The sequence below is a fragment of the Biomphalaria glabrata genome, chromosome 11, assembly GCF_947242115.1.
Source record: "Biomphalaria glabrata chromosome 11, xgBioGlab47.1, whole genome shotgun sequence".
NCBI lineage: Eukaryota > Metazoa > Mollusca > Gastropoda > Planorbidae > Biomphalaria > Biomphalaria glabrata.
In genome coordinates, this window is record NC_074721.1 from 18,406,663 (window position 1) to 18,425,260 (window position 18,598).

Sequence of the window (18,598 nt, forward strand, 5' to 3'; positions counted from 1 at the left end):
AATTCAAAACCCCCTGTAGGGGGTTTTAAACTCAAAGCCCCCTGGTAGAGAGATTTGTATCTCAAAACCCCCTGATAGGGGTTTTTTAAATCTCAAAACCCCCTGATAGGAGTTTTTAAAATCTCAAAACCCCCTGGTAGGGGGATTTAATCTCAAAACCCCCTGGTAGAGGGTTTTTAACTCAAAACTGCCTCGGCTGTGCTGTGGTAAGTGATGATTTAGTATTAAAATCTCACCTAAAATAAACAAAATGAAAGCAAAAATCAGTCACTTAATTCCGTCCCCTGCGGGGGGGGGGGGGGGATTTCATTTCGGGGGGGGGGGGGTTTGAACCCCAAGAACCCCCCCCCCCCCCTGGCTACGCCCATGATTGCTAATGTTAAAATATCTTATAACTTGAGAGATCTATGTTAGGTGTGGTATGATACAAGATGCTACAGTATTTTGGATAACATGTCCTCAATTTCAATACAATTTTCTTTATTCAATAAAGAGTCATTTAAATTGTCTACGAAATGCCACATTTTCATTGCAATGAACATTGTGATGTCAAGCAGTCTGTGCAAGATGTTCCTCATTTTTTTCCTTTTTTACGTTGATGATAGCAATCACTTCCCTGTCAATTGTTTTTTTTTTTTTTGTAGTCCGGTTGTTAAAGATATCCAGATCTTTAAGCCTGATAAAGGTTCTTCAGTCGTCTTGTGGTTTTCTAATTTTTAACATGTCAAAACAACTAAAGCTATAAAATATATTGCTTTTGAATTTTTACCCATTATGCATACTTTTAGACAAAAAAATTCGTATAATTTTGAATCTATGACTGTCACATTTATTAAAGTGGTCTGTTATTTTTTGCTGTTGTTATTTTTCTTTTTGCAGAAGTGCATTTTTAACACGTGGGTGTCACCCCCTATTGGGTGTCATCCGCTGCGGCGCGCACCCTCCTGGTGACGCCACTGCCTAGAGGTTATACTTAATAACTTAGGAAACATACGTATGGCCAAATTTACCACTGGACGAACGTACCAGCTCACCTTTAACACTGATCAGTTGATCTTAACAACCTATTTCTAAGCTTTAGGTCACATGGGAACTCGTTATTGTGAGACTGTTATTGATGATATATCCTTGACTTTGTTAAGCTACACTCGCTACTGGGTGACATTAAAAGAGCACCCATAATGTACAAATGAAAAAAAAAAAGCTAGCTAGTCCTAATGCATTTTAATTAAGCATAAATTAAACTGTATGCCATTTTTAGCTTCAAATTTATAATCTTTTTCACTTGTAGCTTACAATAAATGTTTATTATTTCGTTGGTACCAGTGATCGTTCCTTCATTTTAACTCTACTTCTTTATTCCTAGCAAAGAGGAAATCTTACTTTTGTTTTTGTCGTTTGATTCTCCATCTGTAATGACGATGATGATGTCAGGGGCGTTCACTCTACCTCCGGCAGCTGGACTGAACATATCTTCTTTTAAAACATACTCAAGTGCCTTGTAAGTATAAGTACCATTGCTATTAGGATATTCGATGCTCGTGATTGCCTGGCATTGCAAAATGACAAACGATTTAATGTGAAATCAAAGGACTGAAAAGTGTTTTATTAAGTGAAATGATAAAGAAGAATGATCTGGTTGTTTTAAAATGATATTGAACAAACTCATAGGCGATCCTCACCTACTGGCGAATCAAGGGGGGGGGGCGGACGAATTTTAATAAAGGAATCACAAAATTTGTTTACGAATTTATTAGTTTTGTTAATAATATATACTAATTATTTATATTTCAACATATTTTTAGATTATTTCACCCCCGTCTAGAATGTTGACCGATTTCTTGGGATAGGGAGGTGGCGATGACATCAATCCCGCCCCCCCCCAAACAATAACTTTCGCGTGGGGGGGGGGGGCTGCAGTCCAATTTATTTGTAAAAATCACAGCTTGTAAACAGAATCAATTAAATATTTATATAATTAAATTTTTTATTGATATTTTAACCGACCTTTATATTATGTCGCTCCCCTGTTCGCTAATCGGGTGGGAGGGGGGGGGCGAATACATCTACTACCCTTCCCACCTAAACCCTATGAGTGGGGGGGTGCGGTCCTACTTTTGATTAGAAATCATAGTTTGTGAACAAAATTAGTTGAATATCCAGACTCCTAGCTGTCAAGAGAAAGGCTAGGTTAGTTTTTTTCGCCAAAGGTTGAGAAACACTGCTTTTTTTTAATCGTAATATATATATATATATATATATATATATATGTATATGTATATGCTGTGCGCGCGTTTATGCTTAGGGTTAGGATTTACTGGGCGTTAGGGTTAAGGTTTGGAAAAAAATTGCCCCCCCCCTCCAAAGTTCAGGATCCGCTAGTGCCCCACCTGATCGTCTATGGACAAGAAATATCCAAACCATTGTTTTGTTTTGAATGCCTAAATTAATAAAATTTCAAAAAATCATTTAGCGGTTCTTTTCACTCGAAAACAAATTAAACAACTTGTTATCGAAAATGCATTACACACCGGCTTCGCCCGCAATATATTGTTTATTTTTGCAATTTCATTAAAAGACCCACATTTTTAGCCCGTGATTCTAGTATCTGTTAAGACTCTTTTTTCTATACAAACTCAATAGCTTTAAACTAAACAAGAAGATCCTTGAGACTTTTTACGTCATTAAAAAAGCATAAAAAATTACACTCACAACATTACCACATTTAAAGGAACTTTTTGAACAAAAGTGCCTAAGAAAAATCGAAAAAATCTAAGAAGACAACGGCCACCAGCTCCATCAGAACTACCTCAGGTCGTCGCGAAGTGGGCGACTGCTGTCAATCAAAAAAGAACGGAGCGGTACAAAAACTCGTTCGTACCTCACTCGGTCAGACTCTATCACCGCCACTCATTGATCAGGGAACATGAAATGCACCAAGATACCTGTGTGTTGTCGCTGAATGAACTCTTTATGTTGTCTGCTGTATTTTAGTGTATTTTTCTGTTGTGTTGTCTTTATATGAAAAAAGAGTCCTTGTAATCACAACAAATTTCCGTAAGGATCAATAAAGCAGTCTTAGTCTTTGTCTTAGTTTAATTGGAACAGTCTTTCTCTCTCCTTCTTTCTTGCTCTCATTCTTTTTGTATCCTCCTCCTCTCTCTCTCTCTATTTTTCACGCTCTTGACTTTAATTGGAACTACTCTTACTTACTTTTCTTCCCCGAGAATTCTAGTCTAGTAGGCTACAACTTTTCTTCCTACCTCCCTCCCGGAACAATCAATTATTTCTATATGGGATCACTAACTTTCTTTGGCTACTTAATTTGATATCAAAATATTTATCATACTCTATATTTCAGCCGAACCCTCCTCCTCCTCCTGCTTTTTTTTTTTTGCACCTAACAGATCGTAACGCTCTCCTGCATAGTCGTGAGCCTTAAGTTTTCATTAATATTGAAATTAGTATATTCCTTATGACTTTAGTACGAAAGATCAAGTGATGCAAAATCTCTACGTTATTGGGTAAAACATGCATTTTGTAATAAAGTAAAATGGCGCAGTTTTTCTTAAGAGACATAACAAAAATTTCGTTAGTATTCTAAAGAAGCGTTTCCGTCTGGCATATCTTCTACGCCGACCACCTTTCAACTCACTCAGATTGCCTTTGCATACGTTCGTCCTCCATACGGGAAACGTACCATGACCAGCGTAACTGTCGGACTATCAGAAGTCCCTCTATACTGTCCATATCGGCGTTCGCAACAACATCGCTGTTTGTATTGCAGACTTCTGGTTTTTTTTTGTTTACAGTAAAACCAAACAAGCGGCAGCGTACGCAAATTTGTTGACCGCCAGTTGGAGATCATGTTTACTGTGAGCAAGTAAGGCGTAGAGAAGCTGTGTTATGACCATTTCCTTTGTTTTGGTATGGGACAGTAGACTTCGAAGATTGAACCCATTGTAATAATTCGCCAGCAAAATAAAATATTACCCTGCATAATAATGTTAATTATTCTAAGCTATCTAAACTGGGAATAGTTAGTCATTGGCTTTAAAAAAGAATTCATGGCCTGCCAGATTTTTAAATGACATCTATTTGTTTAACAAGTCACAATAGCTTTTAACAAGGGGTCAAACTTATTTCTTAATAGAAACTCTTATCGACTGTATTGGGAGGTTTGTGCATAAAGGTGAAGGGATTCGAGTCACCGATCAGCACATTGTAAGACCATCAAACATAAGAATACTCACAACTTCTGTCTAAACGTATAGGTTTTTATTTGAAAGAAAATACTTCTCTGTAACATTTTATGTATCATTCTTGACATAAGGTCAATATATATATATATATGCTGGGAAGACCCGTTCGTGCAAGGATCTCAGTTTGCACACTCTCTCTTGCCATTTGATTTTCAAGATCCCTCGAATGCAACGAAAGTGGAATAAGTTTAGTTTTCTCCCTTGCTTTGCGTAGGTAGTCCAAGACTCACTGTTGTACAGTAGCGAACTCAAAACGCATGCCTTGTAGACTTCAATTTTGGTCGCTGTAGTTAGCTTCTGGTTTTCCCAAACTCTTGGCCTGAGTCTAGCGAAGGTCGAAGCAGCCTTCCCTGTGCTTTTTTTTTATCTCCTCTTCCAGCTTTGCAGATTCAAGATAGTAGAACTCATTTACGGCATCTAGCTTGTTATCTTCAATGACGATGGAGGTTGTTGCTGTATCAGGTGGTCCCATAACATTTTTTTCGTGCTAATTGTTAGGTCATATTCTTTACAGGCCTGAGAGAAGCGGGACATTAGTGAATGAAGCTCTTGTTGTGAGTATGTCACTACCGCTGCATCATCAGCGAATAACACATTTCTTAGGAGGGTGGTTCTGATTTTAGTTTTAGCACTCAGTCTGGCAATATTTAGAATGTTTTCAGATTGATGCCTTCTGTGGATTTGTCAAACGCGTGGTGGATTAGCAGAAAAAAATTGTATTCTAAGAAGGTTAGGGCCAGGACACATCCTTGTTTAACTACTCTGTTTATACTGAAACTTTCGGAGCAAGCGCCATTGAACTGCACATCACCCATCCTATTTTGTTGAAAGGAGACAATTGCATTTAGCAGCTTGGGTGGACAGCCTATTATCTGTAAAACTAGACTAGATCGAAGACCTTAGTCTGGTCAATGAACACAACAATGAACACAACGTTTACAGGCATCCTTTGTTCTCTGCACTTTTCCTGAAGTTGGCGGATGAAGAAATTCATGTCAATTGTGGATCTCCCTGAGCGAAAGCCGCATTGTGATTCTGGATAGACCCGATCAACAAGCTTTTGTAGCCTGGGAAGTATCACTGGAGCTAAGACTTTGCCTACAATACTTAGGAGGGAAATTCCCCTCCAATTGTTGCAGTCGCTTCTGTCACCTTTTTTCTTGTACAGGGTGACAATCTTAGCATTCCACAAATCCTGTGGCACAGCATCTTCTTGTCAACATTTGCAGAGCAGTTCGTGTAGAGGTTGGCTAAATGTTGCGTTACACTGTTTCAGAAGATCTGGGGGGATACCATTGCATCCAGGGGCTTTGCCGGCAGCCATGTTGTCTATGGATTTGTTGAGTTCTGTTAGGGTGTGTACTTTGTCTAGTTCATTCATTGTGGGTAATTGGTTGATAGAGTTAAAGGTTGAGGCAGAGACTGAGCTTGTTGTGGTATAAAGTTTGGAGTAATGTTTGACCTATCTGTGCATTTGTTTGCTCTTGTCTGTGACGTGTGATAATTTCCCCAGTGGTTGATTTAAGAGGTGTTGACTTATTTTGGGAGGGTCCGAGAGCCTTTTTGATTCCTTCATAAATCTCTTTTGTATTGCCTACTTGAGCTGAATATTCCCAATGAGCTCTACCCAGTATTCATTGGCACAGATCCTTGCTGTCCTCTGCACAGCGGCTGTAGCTTCTTTCAGAGTTACCAGGTTGCATTGGGTAGGTTTCGCTTTGTATGTAGCAAGTACATCTCTCTTTGCACTGATGACAGGGGCTAGTATAGCTGACTTAAAGTCGAACCAATCATTTCATTTTGTAATTTGTCTTCCAAAGTTGTCCAGGGAAGCTTTTTTGTATAGTGTTCCCATTTTTCTGTTTCTGTATTTGCAGAAGCATTTTTGTAGTCGCGTTCAAAAGATTTTGCAAACTTTATCTGGAGATCAGGGTGGCACATCTTGCTAACATACAATAGAATATGTAACCACTAAACTAATTCTACCCGATTCAGACGCGTTAAACTGGTCTAATTTCCCTCCCCCCTGGAACTATTATTGAGGTCTTCTGGTGATCACAACACGCCTATTACAAGAGGTTTCGTTTAACATGAATATAACCCCACACTCAAGGTGCAAAACAAAGTTATTACACCAAATGTGCTTTGATAGTCACGCTTCAGTGTCACCCCTTTTCCCCAACTTGCTTTTTTTCACTTAACTTGACATGTCCTTTTTAATAGGATGGATAATGAACTGCAGATGTCAGGAGAATGCGTTTCAGCATTTAAGAATGCAAGAAAACGCTTGGCTTCTGGGGTCTGTACCAAACCCCGCTTAGGAGATTGCATCGTGTATATATATAGTGAGTATATTTAATTAGGGTTTACATGGGGTTAGGGTTTGTAAAATCGCCCCCCCCCCTTTTTTTTTTTTGTTCAAAGGTTCTGAATCCTCTAGTAGACTAAATGAAAGTATCAATATTCAGTGAGACTGAGGGAAAGTATCAATAATCATTGTAGAAAAAACCAAGGAATAGTATCGATATTTAATGCAATAGACCGAGCGAAACAGTATCAATATTCAGTACAGAGAGACCTTGGGAAAGAGTATAGATAATTGATTTTTCAGTATTGAGACTGAGGGAAAGATTATCAATATTCAATATAGACTAGAGAGAGTCCGGTGAAAAGAGTATCGATATTGAGTATAGAGAGACTGAGGTAAAAAGTGTAGATATTCGTTTTTATAGTGTTACAAAGGGTACCCCTCTAGTGTGACAAACTTGTCATCACAGTACAGCTAAATTTCCAAAATACTAGTTTAATTTCTGATGAAACTTTACGATACGTACATTATATTGTTTTTGAAAAATATATTTACCTTTTTCAATGAGTCTTTGTCCAAATGATCTTTCAAATCGAAGTTTTTCCTGACTATTTTGTCAAAATTCAAAAGACCCATGCGGACCTCAGTTGCGCTGATATTGTAGTTTGTGGTCAAATTGGCCACGAAATTCTTTTCATTTTCAAAATTATCAAATCCGACAGAGGAAGAGACGTCCAAGATGAAAATAATGTCTCCCATTTTAACATTGCAAGTCTCAGCCTGTGCTTTAATGGAGAATACGTTAAAACACAAAAATAACCTTTTCATTAAAGGGAAGGGACTAGTAACTTTATAAGTTTATGCTGGTCTTCAACATAAATTAGAATAAAGGAAAATGCTAGTATAAAATGTTTAGTGCCATTTTCAATGTCAAGAAAAAATAATTTGCTTGATGCATTGTATAATTTTTTACATTGATATAGAGCTAAAGAAATATACAATATTGCTTGTAGATACAACAAAACTATATCACTAAACTAGAATTTTCTATAATCTATGTGAGTAACAGACTCTTTTTATTTTAATTGGGGCCGCATTTAAATCTAGCACTCATTAGTTGTAAAGAGGAAGTCATCAGCATCATCAAGTAAGAGAATTATCTTTTTTTTAAACAAACCTTTTCATTTTACTCGCGCATTGCAATGTTTCCATTAAATCCCAACAATTCAAGTTCCACTCAGTATTGCCGAGTCACACCTCTTCTTCATTCAAACATGAAATAAAACTTTGTAGACACAAACTTGCAAGTTGCAATTTCTTGATAAAGCTTGCGACCTTCTACCAGATTCCTAGCACTGAATTTTTTTTGTTTTGAGGTGCCATTTTAAAACATTTAAGAAACACTGCTTTAGTACATGGCGCACTTTTTCTTATTCCCAAAAAAATTTATCACTGTGTCATATCCCGTTTTCCTGCGGGAGGTTTGGACTAGGAAGTAAATTATTTTCAACCTCGAAAGAACATCCGAAACATTTAAAACATAACGTTCAAAATTCTAAAAAAATCGTTAGAGCTTTTTTCTAAATACCCATCCACCTAGTATCCAGCTTCAAATTTTTAATACTTTTTAGACCCATGAGTTTGCAGATAATAAAAGGAACTTTTTAAAAACCTGTAAATATTAATAGAAATAACCTTTAAAGCTAAAATACGGGCGAATCGAGTGTAATATTTGAATGAATAACGGGGTAAACATGTTTGATTCTTATTGTTAAATATCAAAAGCTGTTACAAAAATGCATCTCACGCGTTAATGGGTTAAAAATATATTCTAAATATTATTTTACAATGTTTACCTTTTGTGGTAGTCGGTGCCTTTGTTGTAGTGGTCGATGCCTTTGTTGTAGTCGTCAGTTTCTGTTTTGTGGTAGTCGATGCCTTTGTTGTAGTAGTCAGTTTTTGTTTTGTGGTAGTTGGTGCCTTTGTTGTAGTCGTCAGTTTTTCTTTTGTGGTAGTCGGTGCTTTGCTTTTACTGCCTTTGGAGGATTTCGATCCTTTTTTAGACATTTGTCCTTGATAAAAATATTGAAACCCTTATTTATTATCATAGTAACTTATTCTTTATCGTAGTTACTTATTCTTTATCATAATAATTTTTACATTATCAGAATATCAACGAATCATACATACACTGTTGCTTCTTTCGGTTTATCTATAAACCTCGGGAAAATAAAAGTCATGTTCCAGAAGTCACCCAATAAAACCTACTTAGCCCAGAAGATCATCGTAAACGGACAGCCCCTTTACGTGGTAGACCACTCACATATCTAGGAAGTATAGAATCAAATGACTCCTCGCTTTCAAAGGAGGTTGATTACCGTCTGACCAGAGCCAATAGCGCTTTTGGACGCCTTCAGGCTAGAGTTTGGTGGAATAAATCGCTCCGCTTGCCTACAAAAATCAATGTATACCAAGCGGTGGTTCCCTCAACCCTTCTATATAGATCTGAGACATGGGTACTATACAGAAAGCAACCAAGACTACTTGAGAGCTTTCACCAAAGATGTTTGCGCTCCATCATGGACATACGGTGGCAAGACCGCACTACAAACAGCGATGTTCTTGCGAACGCCGGTATGGACAGTATAAGGGGAATACTTATGGTACGACAGTTACGCTGGGCAGGGCACGTATCCCGTATTTTGGTGCCTTTTGGTGAGCTTAAAAGTGGTCGACGCAACAGAGGTGTCCCACGGAAATGCTTTAAAGACCAGCTTAGGCGTCAACTTGCCTTAGGTGACATGGAAGAGAGCACCTGGTTGCATGCGGCCTCAGAACGAGACAGCTGGAGGTAACTAACAAAGGTCGCGCGATACACATTTGAGACCAAAAGAAAATCCGCTTCCGATGACAGAGGCAGACGGCAATAAGAAAATCTTTATCAACCTACGGCGGACAATAGTTATGCTTGCCCTGCATGTGGCAAAATATGTAGGTCACAGCTGCGGATGCGTAGTCACGGGAAATACTGCATTCCTCATTAATCTTCGGACTCGAAGACAAACTTTATTATTATTATTATAATTATTATCATAGTAACTTATCCTTTATCATAGTTACTTATTCATTATCATAGTAACTTATTCATTACAATAGTAACTTATTCTTTAGCATAGTAATTATTTCTTTATCAATGTAACTTATTCTTTATCATAATAACGCATACATATCATAGTATTTTATTCATTATCATAGTAACATAAATACTGCATTCCTCGTTAATCTTCGGACTCGAAGATAATCCTTATTTTTATCATAGTAGCTTATTCTTTAACATAGTGAGTTATTCTTTATCATCATATAAATTATTCATTTTCATAGTAACATATTCATTATCATAGTGCTGTATACTTTATCATATAACAAACGAAAATATTTTTAAAAATGATATGTCTTAAACTACGTTTTTAACTACCATACTATGTCACAGATGGCGAAGCAGGACGTTTTGGCGCCGCCGTTTTGGCGCCGCCGTTTTGGCGCGAAGGTCGTTTTGGCGCGAGCCGTTTTGGCGACGGGACGTTTTGGCGCGAAATACATTATGTACGTTTATTGTATTATTTCTTTTAAAAGAATTATTCATATCTATGTTTTGCATGAGTGTTTGTGTTAAGACATATTTTTCACGTACTAAATGTAAGTGTGTGTTTGTTTTTTACATCATTTTCTTTAATAAACATTTTGGCTTGTGTTTGTGTGTTTATTAAGAGGCACACTTTTATTTTCAAAAAAGTTTTTTAAGATATTACTTTAAAATTAAAAACAAAATGCAACGATGATAGACTAAAAATTGGTGCAATTATTTGTTTACATTAACATTGGTTTATTTAATGACTTTATGGTATCTCCAGCTATACATACCAAACACTTGCTAATAATAAGTAAAAATATAATACATGTACCATGTTTCTCAAAATACTTTAAGTTAAGTATACATAGACAGCATGGTTATTTGCCTAAGTCGCTGGAATTCAAGGGTTCATTAAAAAAAGCTACGTGCTTATTAAATTATCGTCAAATGATATCTCGCGCCAAAACGTCCCGTCGCCAAAACGGCTCGCGCCAAAACGTCCCGTCGCCAAAACGTCCCGGCGCCAAAACGGCGACGCCAAAACGGCGGCGCCAAAACGTCACGTACCGTGATTGGATCACCCTTGATAGTTATAATAAAATACCTTATATCTCTAACAGATTCAAAGTCAAAGTGTGTTTTGACTATCATTTCTTTATACCATTTATTAAAAGTAAAGATAACGTATTATCTAATTACCAAGAATTCGGGTTAATTATATATGTTTGGCACATTTTCCCCCTAATGACTGGTGTTTATTCAATGTAGCCTACACCCCTTTTATTGTTATTCAAAATAACTTCTTAATAATAATAAAAAAAAAAAAAACATTTAAAGCAAAATAGCAACAGGCACTAGTAGCGTTTCAATCTGTACATGATGGTCAACGATGCTCTTATAATTGTGCCTTTAGACTGCGGTATTCACGAGTTGGTTTTCTCAATTCAGGAGGAGATGGGAGATTTTTTTATTTCACAAATCTTAAGTCAGCACACTCTGTGTCTGAATTCCCTTATACGTTTTCTTTTCTCCCACTTCCCATTCTCGGATCAAGTTGACATTTTACACAATTATTCATAGTCGAAGACAATACATGAATCAATCAAAAGGTTAATCAATAGGGTTTGTTGGACTAGTCCGTTTTTTTCTTTGATTAAAAAGTATTGGACCGGAAGGCGCTTTTTCCCTATATATCTTTGTATTTTTCAGTTCTATTTTTAAATCAAACTGACATTATTATGCTATAATTTTAAGTGTACCTGATAGAGAAAAAAATTCTGCACAAAAATACGGGTAGTTGGGATATAACCCGATAGAGGCTATAAAAAGAAAAGACCTGAAACTAGCGCGTGAAACTACACATTTACAGTACTTTATTTGATGAGTATTTTACCCAAAATCTGTGTTGTTTTTTTAGGACTAGCTTATTTCATGTACCCGGCATTTTGCGATACACAATTTCATACACAAAATAATTGTTGAAAAAAATTGTAGTGATTTTAAACTTTAAATGATTACTTAAAAAGGTGTTACTCTAATCAATTTTGAATATTCTTTTGTTATGAATGTCACTGTTTATTTTGTGTCTGTTCTAGTTTCTTAAATTTTTCTTCAGTAAAGGGGTCGTTTTTCTCCTAATAGGTATACCTGATTTCTCCAAGCAGCCTTTGTAAAATATTGGTCCTAAATAATGCTATGTTTATAAACGAAAAATCACATGGCTGCATTATGTTAGTTCAATATATTTTATATTACTAGGTAACTATAAATAACCGCATAAATAGACGTAAGTTTAATTTTTTTTTTTCTGATAGATAAAGTCATATGGCAAATTTTGGTTTATATCCTAATTCTAAAAAGGAATAATAATAGAATTATACAGTAAAAATAATCACTAAGTTTTTCTTTTAATAGTTTTGAAAGTCTGAGTTTGTGTTTTTGCAGATGTACACAAGCTACACTATGAGTCAGTCCATCTCTTCTAATTGTTTAGAAATGAGTGTAAAAATGTAGGCTTCGATATTTTTAGCTTGAATTTAAGAAGTTACAAACTTCAAACAATTAATATATTGTCTCTTCTATAAAACTTTGTACTTAAAAAATAAATTTATCCAATGCTTGAAATCCTGCTTGTATACTTAGGCCCTATTTAAATCGATCCGGTATCAATGTATTAAGTAGCAATAACCCCGTAAAAAAAAAAATGAAAGAAGATTGAGATATACATATATTTTTGTGACGGTACGCACCGGTACGGGGTACCGGCACCTTTTTTCAATGTCGGGAAAAATGATTTCTTTTCTTGTAATTCAACGTTAATTGTTAATTTATTATTAGTTGAAAGTTAGGCAATCTATCACTGAGTACCGGAGCCTCTTTTTTATTTTTACAAAAAAAAAGCACTTTATATACTTTCAGCCGACATGCCGTATTATTAAAAACACCTCTATGTGAACTTCTCAATCATCTAGAGTCTTAGACAGTCATTATTTTAGACTAGATTTAAGTAGAGTCTAGACCTAGATTTAGTAGGCCTATTATTATAAAAAAAATAATCAGTCATTATAGACATCATTCGTAATTTTATTATTTGGTCTAGGCCTTGAAAAGTAAATCTATTAATAAACTGTAATAGATCTAAGTCTAAGTACTAACTTATTAAATAAGTCATTATAAGTAGAAGTATTATAATGAATATTGTATAGATCTAGATTGACTAGATTATAGATAGATCTCTAGTTTAGTAGATTAAGTATAGAGTATGCCTATATTAAACGTATTACAGTATTATTAGATCTATGATAATCTATGTCTTATGTCTATATCTAATAATCTAATAATTTAAAAACTTTAGTCTTTATTAATATCTAGACTTTTTTCTAATAAAAACTGACTATAGGCATAGCATAGGCTAGACTCGGCAATCTAGTCTCAAGATAGAATCTATACTATTACTAGATCTATTCGATTTATATATATAGATCTAGACTAGAATTAGATTATAGATCTAAATATACTAATGGAGAGATGATATGAGGTGTTAGCTAATAGCGTTGCACAAGAAACAAACCTGGGTTTATCTAAACTCTAATACTTGGTATGTAATAGTAAAACAGCACCTACCTAAATAAATCGTAACTAGCAATCATAAACCTATATTTATTGTAGTATATATAGGTCTGTGGTTGTATTTTATATAGCCTTCGTAACTTCTTCTATAGAGAAATGACTTTTGTAATTTCTTTTACTGAAAATTGGGCTATTCCTATTCGCGTCTGAAAAATATATAATTTTTATGTTCAGCAATAAACCCTATTAGTGGTAATTAAGAGATCTTGTTTTGTGTAGAAAATGCAGAGATAAACATTGAATTATTGAGAAATATAGCATATAGCAGTGATTAGCGTGTTTTGCAGTATATTAGCATTGTTTTTTAAAAAGTAATTTTGTATTTTACTTGTTTTGTTTTGTGCAACTGTGACCATTTCTGTTTATTTCTTTCTTGATAATGTTTCTTATTTTATTGTTGATCAAACAGAATCAACACACGCCGGAGATTATATGAATAATATGATAATACATTAAAGAAACATCTGTGTAGATTATATGAATAATATGATAATACATTAAAGAAACATCTGTGTAGATTATATGAATAATATGATAATACATTAAAGAAACATCTGTGTAGATTATATGAATAATATGATAATACATTAAAGAAACATCTGTGGAGATTATATTAATAATATGATAATACACTAAAGAAACATATGTGGAGATTATATTAATAATATGATAATACACTAAAGAAACATCTGTGTTCTCTTATAACTTCTGTAACTGACTTCTTCAAATTACACATATAAGTAGATTCTCAATTCAATAACACTTGGCTTCAATATTTTCATAAAATAAAAACTTAAAGATACAACAACAACTTAAACTAGTATAACTTCAACTAATGGACACGCAAGTGCTTAAACTTAAGACCGTTACTATAAAAAATTGTTACAATGTGAGGACCCCGACTAACTTTCCCCCAAGTTATGCTTTTCTCAATCGTACTTTCCAGAATAAATAGAAACTTCTCCACTAATTATTTTATTACCTGTGACCTTCTAGAAACTAACGTATGCTATTTTTTCCCCTTAACCTCTTTCTCTGATTGGATGACTATAATTAACTTGTTTACTCTGGTCATCTCTGACTTGACCTGGGCTTCTAGAAACTGATCGAAATAGGTCACAGTCTCGACTCGTGACAGCAACTCAAACTGGAACTTTAACTTTGTTATTTGATAATTATGATTGTATCAATTTCTGTTGACTTGTATTAATAGCAGCGGCGCAGCAAAGGTGGTATGGGAGGTGTAGGCTGCATCAAGCATCAACTTTGGAGAGGAATCTAATTTTTTCTCAGTATTAAAATCAGTTTTAGTTATACGGAGTCAATCTAAAAACCTTAAAATACTCACCTTGCTGTGTAAACAACTGCATAACTGACTGTAAGATTGGCTGTGGGACCAACTGCATAACTGACTGTAAGAATGGCTGTGGGACCAACTGAATAACTGACTATATGACTTACCTTATATGAATTAATGTAAGATTGGCTGTGGGACAACTGAATAACTTACTATATAACTGACTGTAAGATTGGCTGTGGGACCAACTGAATAACTGATTATATATCTGACTGTAAGATTGGCTGTGGGACCAACTGAATAACTGATTATATATCTGACTGTAAGATTGGCTGTGGGACCAACTGAATAACTGATTATATATCTGACTGTAAGATTGGCTGTGGGACCAACTGAATAACTGATTATATATCTGATTGTAAGATTGGCTGTGGGACCAACTGAATAACTGATTATATATCTGACTGTAAGATTGGCTGTGGGACAATTGAATAACCGACTATATGACGGACTGTATGACAGACTGTATGACCTACTTACCTTCAACCGCCGTTACTGCGAGGAACAAAAGAAACAAGAACATCAGCAGAGACTTGTCCATCTTGAAGATCTGCATTGAAAGCCCATTAAATAGTGTAAACCAATGTAAACACAATACATGCACTTATATTATTCATCAAATAGTTCAGTCTGAAAATGTTTTTAAAAAATGTAATCGCTAAGGTTAGTTAGAATTTATGATTGCTACAATATGTTATCATTCATGACTTGATCTTGCAATTAGTAAAGATTGGTTCATTTAGTAGTCTCAAAATTTAAGACATAATTTAAAACATAAGAATGTCTACATCCCAGATGCAACCAAAAGTAAAACAAATAATTCTGCAGAATGACTGGAGAAAGTGGAGAATAATTTTCAGGCATCGCCATCCTGTCTCCAGTCTTCTTATCTATTTCTTCTTGAAAAACTATTTTAGTGCTCCATTCAACTTGTGATTTTTTTTGTTACTCCCAACTAACATCTTTCACTATGTTGACTCTTCTCCTTCATCAAAGCACATTTTCTATTCCATATGCTAGGATAAATCGTACAAGTGCTCATTCTTTCTCATTACCATTTGAGCAAGAAATGAGTTGCCTGAATCAGCCAAGAAAGCCAATAACTTAGAAGAGTTTATGTCTCTAATTAACAAATTAACATGCACCATTGGATTAAGAAGTATACGTTTAGAACGTGATTCATTATCTGTTCCATTGAAAGAAAGGCTGTAATTATAAGATAGGATGAACTGTCCAAAATGTTAATAAAAATTGCAATGGTAAGCCTACTCTTTATAGCTAAGTTCTGATTGATAGGAACAAAATCTTCTCAGACCTGTTGATTAAAACAAACAGTCGTTTAAAAAAAAAAAGTTACTCACCCTCCTGAACCAAGACTTTGAATGGAACTTACATTAACCTCTGGCCTTGAAATTTATATAATAAGAGTTGACCATCTGGCGGGAATCAAGTGTAGACATTTATACCATGGCTCAAATGTCTCATTAACTTTCAGTGTAATTAATTGATTTTTGTTTTTAATGGCTAAAATATACAAAGAGTTACAATAGTTTGATATTAAACACAATCTATTAAAGTATTACTTATATCGGTAATCAAATGTTCAAACTAAAGGAAGGCTTAATTTTTTTACCTCGTCTTTTCGATTGAAAATTCATTTAGTTCTGTGCAATGCAAATTTATACTGTAAAATATTAAACAACTTGTATGTATTAATATCAGGGCTGGTAATACAGTGTATATTTTACAATTCCACAATTCAGGCTGCATATTCATAGAAACAAGTGGATCCTGGAAACTGATCTCGTAAATGGCTATAACGGTTTTCCGAGAAATTTGATAGTTGATGTAGATTCTATATCCTTGGGTAAAAAATCACTAAATAGTTGGCCACACAGGAGTAACTCTAGTTTGACCGTTATAATTTTAAAAAATTTAAATTTGACCAGAGTTTATTCTTGATCTTGAACAAACTATATATTTGGATATTTCCACGTGTAACCACAATTCTTTAAAGAGTTTAATAAATTAATGTTTAGGAACCTAATGCGCATCGTCTTCTAAGTCTAAATAAATATGCCTATTATTAAAATATTATAACGTCTAGGATATTTTATACATTCGCTTAACCAGTTTTTTTTTTCTGGGGGAGGGGAGGAGGAGTGGTGTAAAATTCTAAATTTATTTTAAAATCTAAAGTTCATTAGTTATTACAAACAAAGTAATCGCTCTGTTACCATCTGACGGGAATCACGTGTATGTATCAAGGTAGGAGCAAAGCTTCAACGATTTATTCATCAGTAACTCTGCTATTTACTGGTTAAAACAAATGTGTGTAGTGCCGCAGTAGTGCGGTGCTATTTGAATATGCTAGGATGCTGGTTCAAAGGAGAGAAGTCTTTGTTGAAAACTTTGCTTTACAGTCCGCTACTGAGTTTCATATGCAGGAAAACGTTCGTGCTGGGAATGGGAGTTTTCTATTGGAGAAAGCCAAAACAAAGTATGCAATGTCATTGTACTGAATACACAAGGGTCAAATTGGGTTGGGGGAGAGGCATTTTATTTAAACATATACAAGCAGTGTGTGTTGTGTCACAGTTGTGTGTGTGTTGTGTATATGTGTGTAAGGGGGGGGGCAGGCAGATGAGAAAACTACAAAAGATGAGCTTATGAAGTGTGTCCTTTCTCTATGTTAGGGGATTTCAACAGTAGTGCAGCACGGGTATCTGCTCGTATGCTACAAGATTTTTTGAACTTTTTCACATTAAATATTTTTGTTTGCTAATTTCGTTTCACTTTTCTCGCGCACCCCCCCCCCCCTTTGTGTTATGATATACCACCACGTTTTATGATATACCACCACGTTTTATGATATACCACCACGTTTTATGATATACCACCATGTTTTATGATATACCACCACGTTTTATGATATACCACCACGTTTTATGATATAGGGGAAGGTGGGTCTAGTTTTCACAATTTTCAAATTTTGATGTCTTAAACATATTTAGAATTCATTGATTCTCACCAAACTTAGCATGTTGTAACTTAAACATTCAGACAACAACTTGAGTAAATGAAATAAACTTTATCTCTTTATTTATCAGAGTTATACAACAGAAATGTGGATGTGTTGAGGTTGTGACATCTTGCCCCACGCCTGGTTAAGTTGACACAGGGCATGGGGTAAAATGTCACACATTAAAAAAATCGCCATATCTTGCTTTGTCTAAAAGAAATAACATATTTAGTCAATACTTTGTTCTTGTAGTAGTTTCCTTGACTTGTCGTCGTGAAAGAATTATATGTATGTGGAGATTCTTAAATGTTTTGGAGCTATCAAGGAAAGCTGTAGGTTTTTCTTCAAAATAATGTTGTTGTTTTTTTTCTATATAATATTTGTGAACTATCTGTTCACTTCTCCCTGCAATGCACCTCCAACCTTTCTAAATAGTAGGACTAGAGAACTTTTTTTCTAAACTAATCGTTGTGCTCAGAGGACAGATATTGTCTGTATTTTGATGCTGGCATAACCTTTGTAAACAACATTTTCTACGGAGAAAGTCGCAGAACACTATTTAGGTAGCATCCATAAAAAGGATCAATAAAACAAATAATTATTAATAAACAAATATTAATATTAAAATTTGTTTCAAAATACTTCATCTTCATTGGGGCAAATTGTCACAACTGTGACAAATTACCCCAACCTGACAACTTGCCCCACAACATGATAAGTTTTGTGCTAGTTGTCCGTCACGTTTATTTTTTTTTTTTAAATAGAGCGTTGTTGAAAATCAGATTTCATGTTGTTTCTTTTTAATAAATTGTTGCAAGAGATGACATTGCTTGCGAATAATTTGAATGTTTTGTCTGTTTGTCTGTTCAGTGAAAAAAAACAACAACTA

The 18,598-nt window shown here is 34.9% G+C and overlaps 1 protein-coding gene across 1 annotated transcript in view; it reads right to left on the minus strand.

Annotated features, from left to right (window-relative positions):
• Positions 1–15,827, minus strand: part of LOC106058969 (collagen alpha-5(VI) chain-like) — a 36,436-nt gene extending 20,609 nt beyond the window's left edge. The window contains exons 1-5 of the mRNA XM_056003865.1: positions 15,743–15,827; positions 15,168–15,237; positions 8,427–8,642; positions 7,126–7,355; positions 1,384–1,549 (exon numbers count right to left, since the gene is read on the minus strand). Coding sequence (XP_055859840.1) covers positions 1,384–1,549; positions 7,126–7,355; positions 8,427–8,642; positions 15,168–15,237; positions 15,743–15,745 — 685 coding nt within the window. The 5' untranslated portion in view covers positions 15,746–15,827. The remainder of the gene's footprint in view (positions 1–1,383; positions 1,550–7,125; positions 7,356–8,426; positions 8,643–15,167; positions 15,238–15,742) is intronic.
• Positions 15,828–18,598: the final 2,771 nt, after the last annotated feature.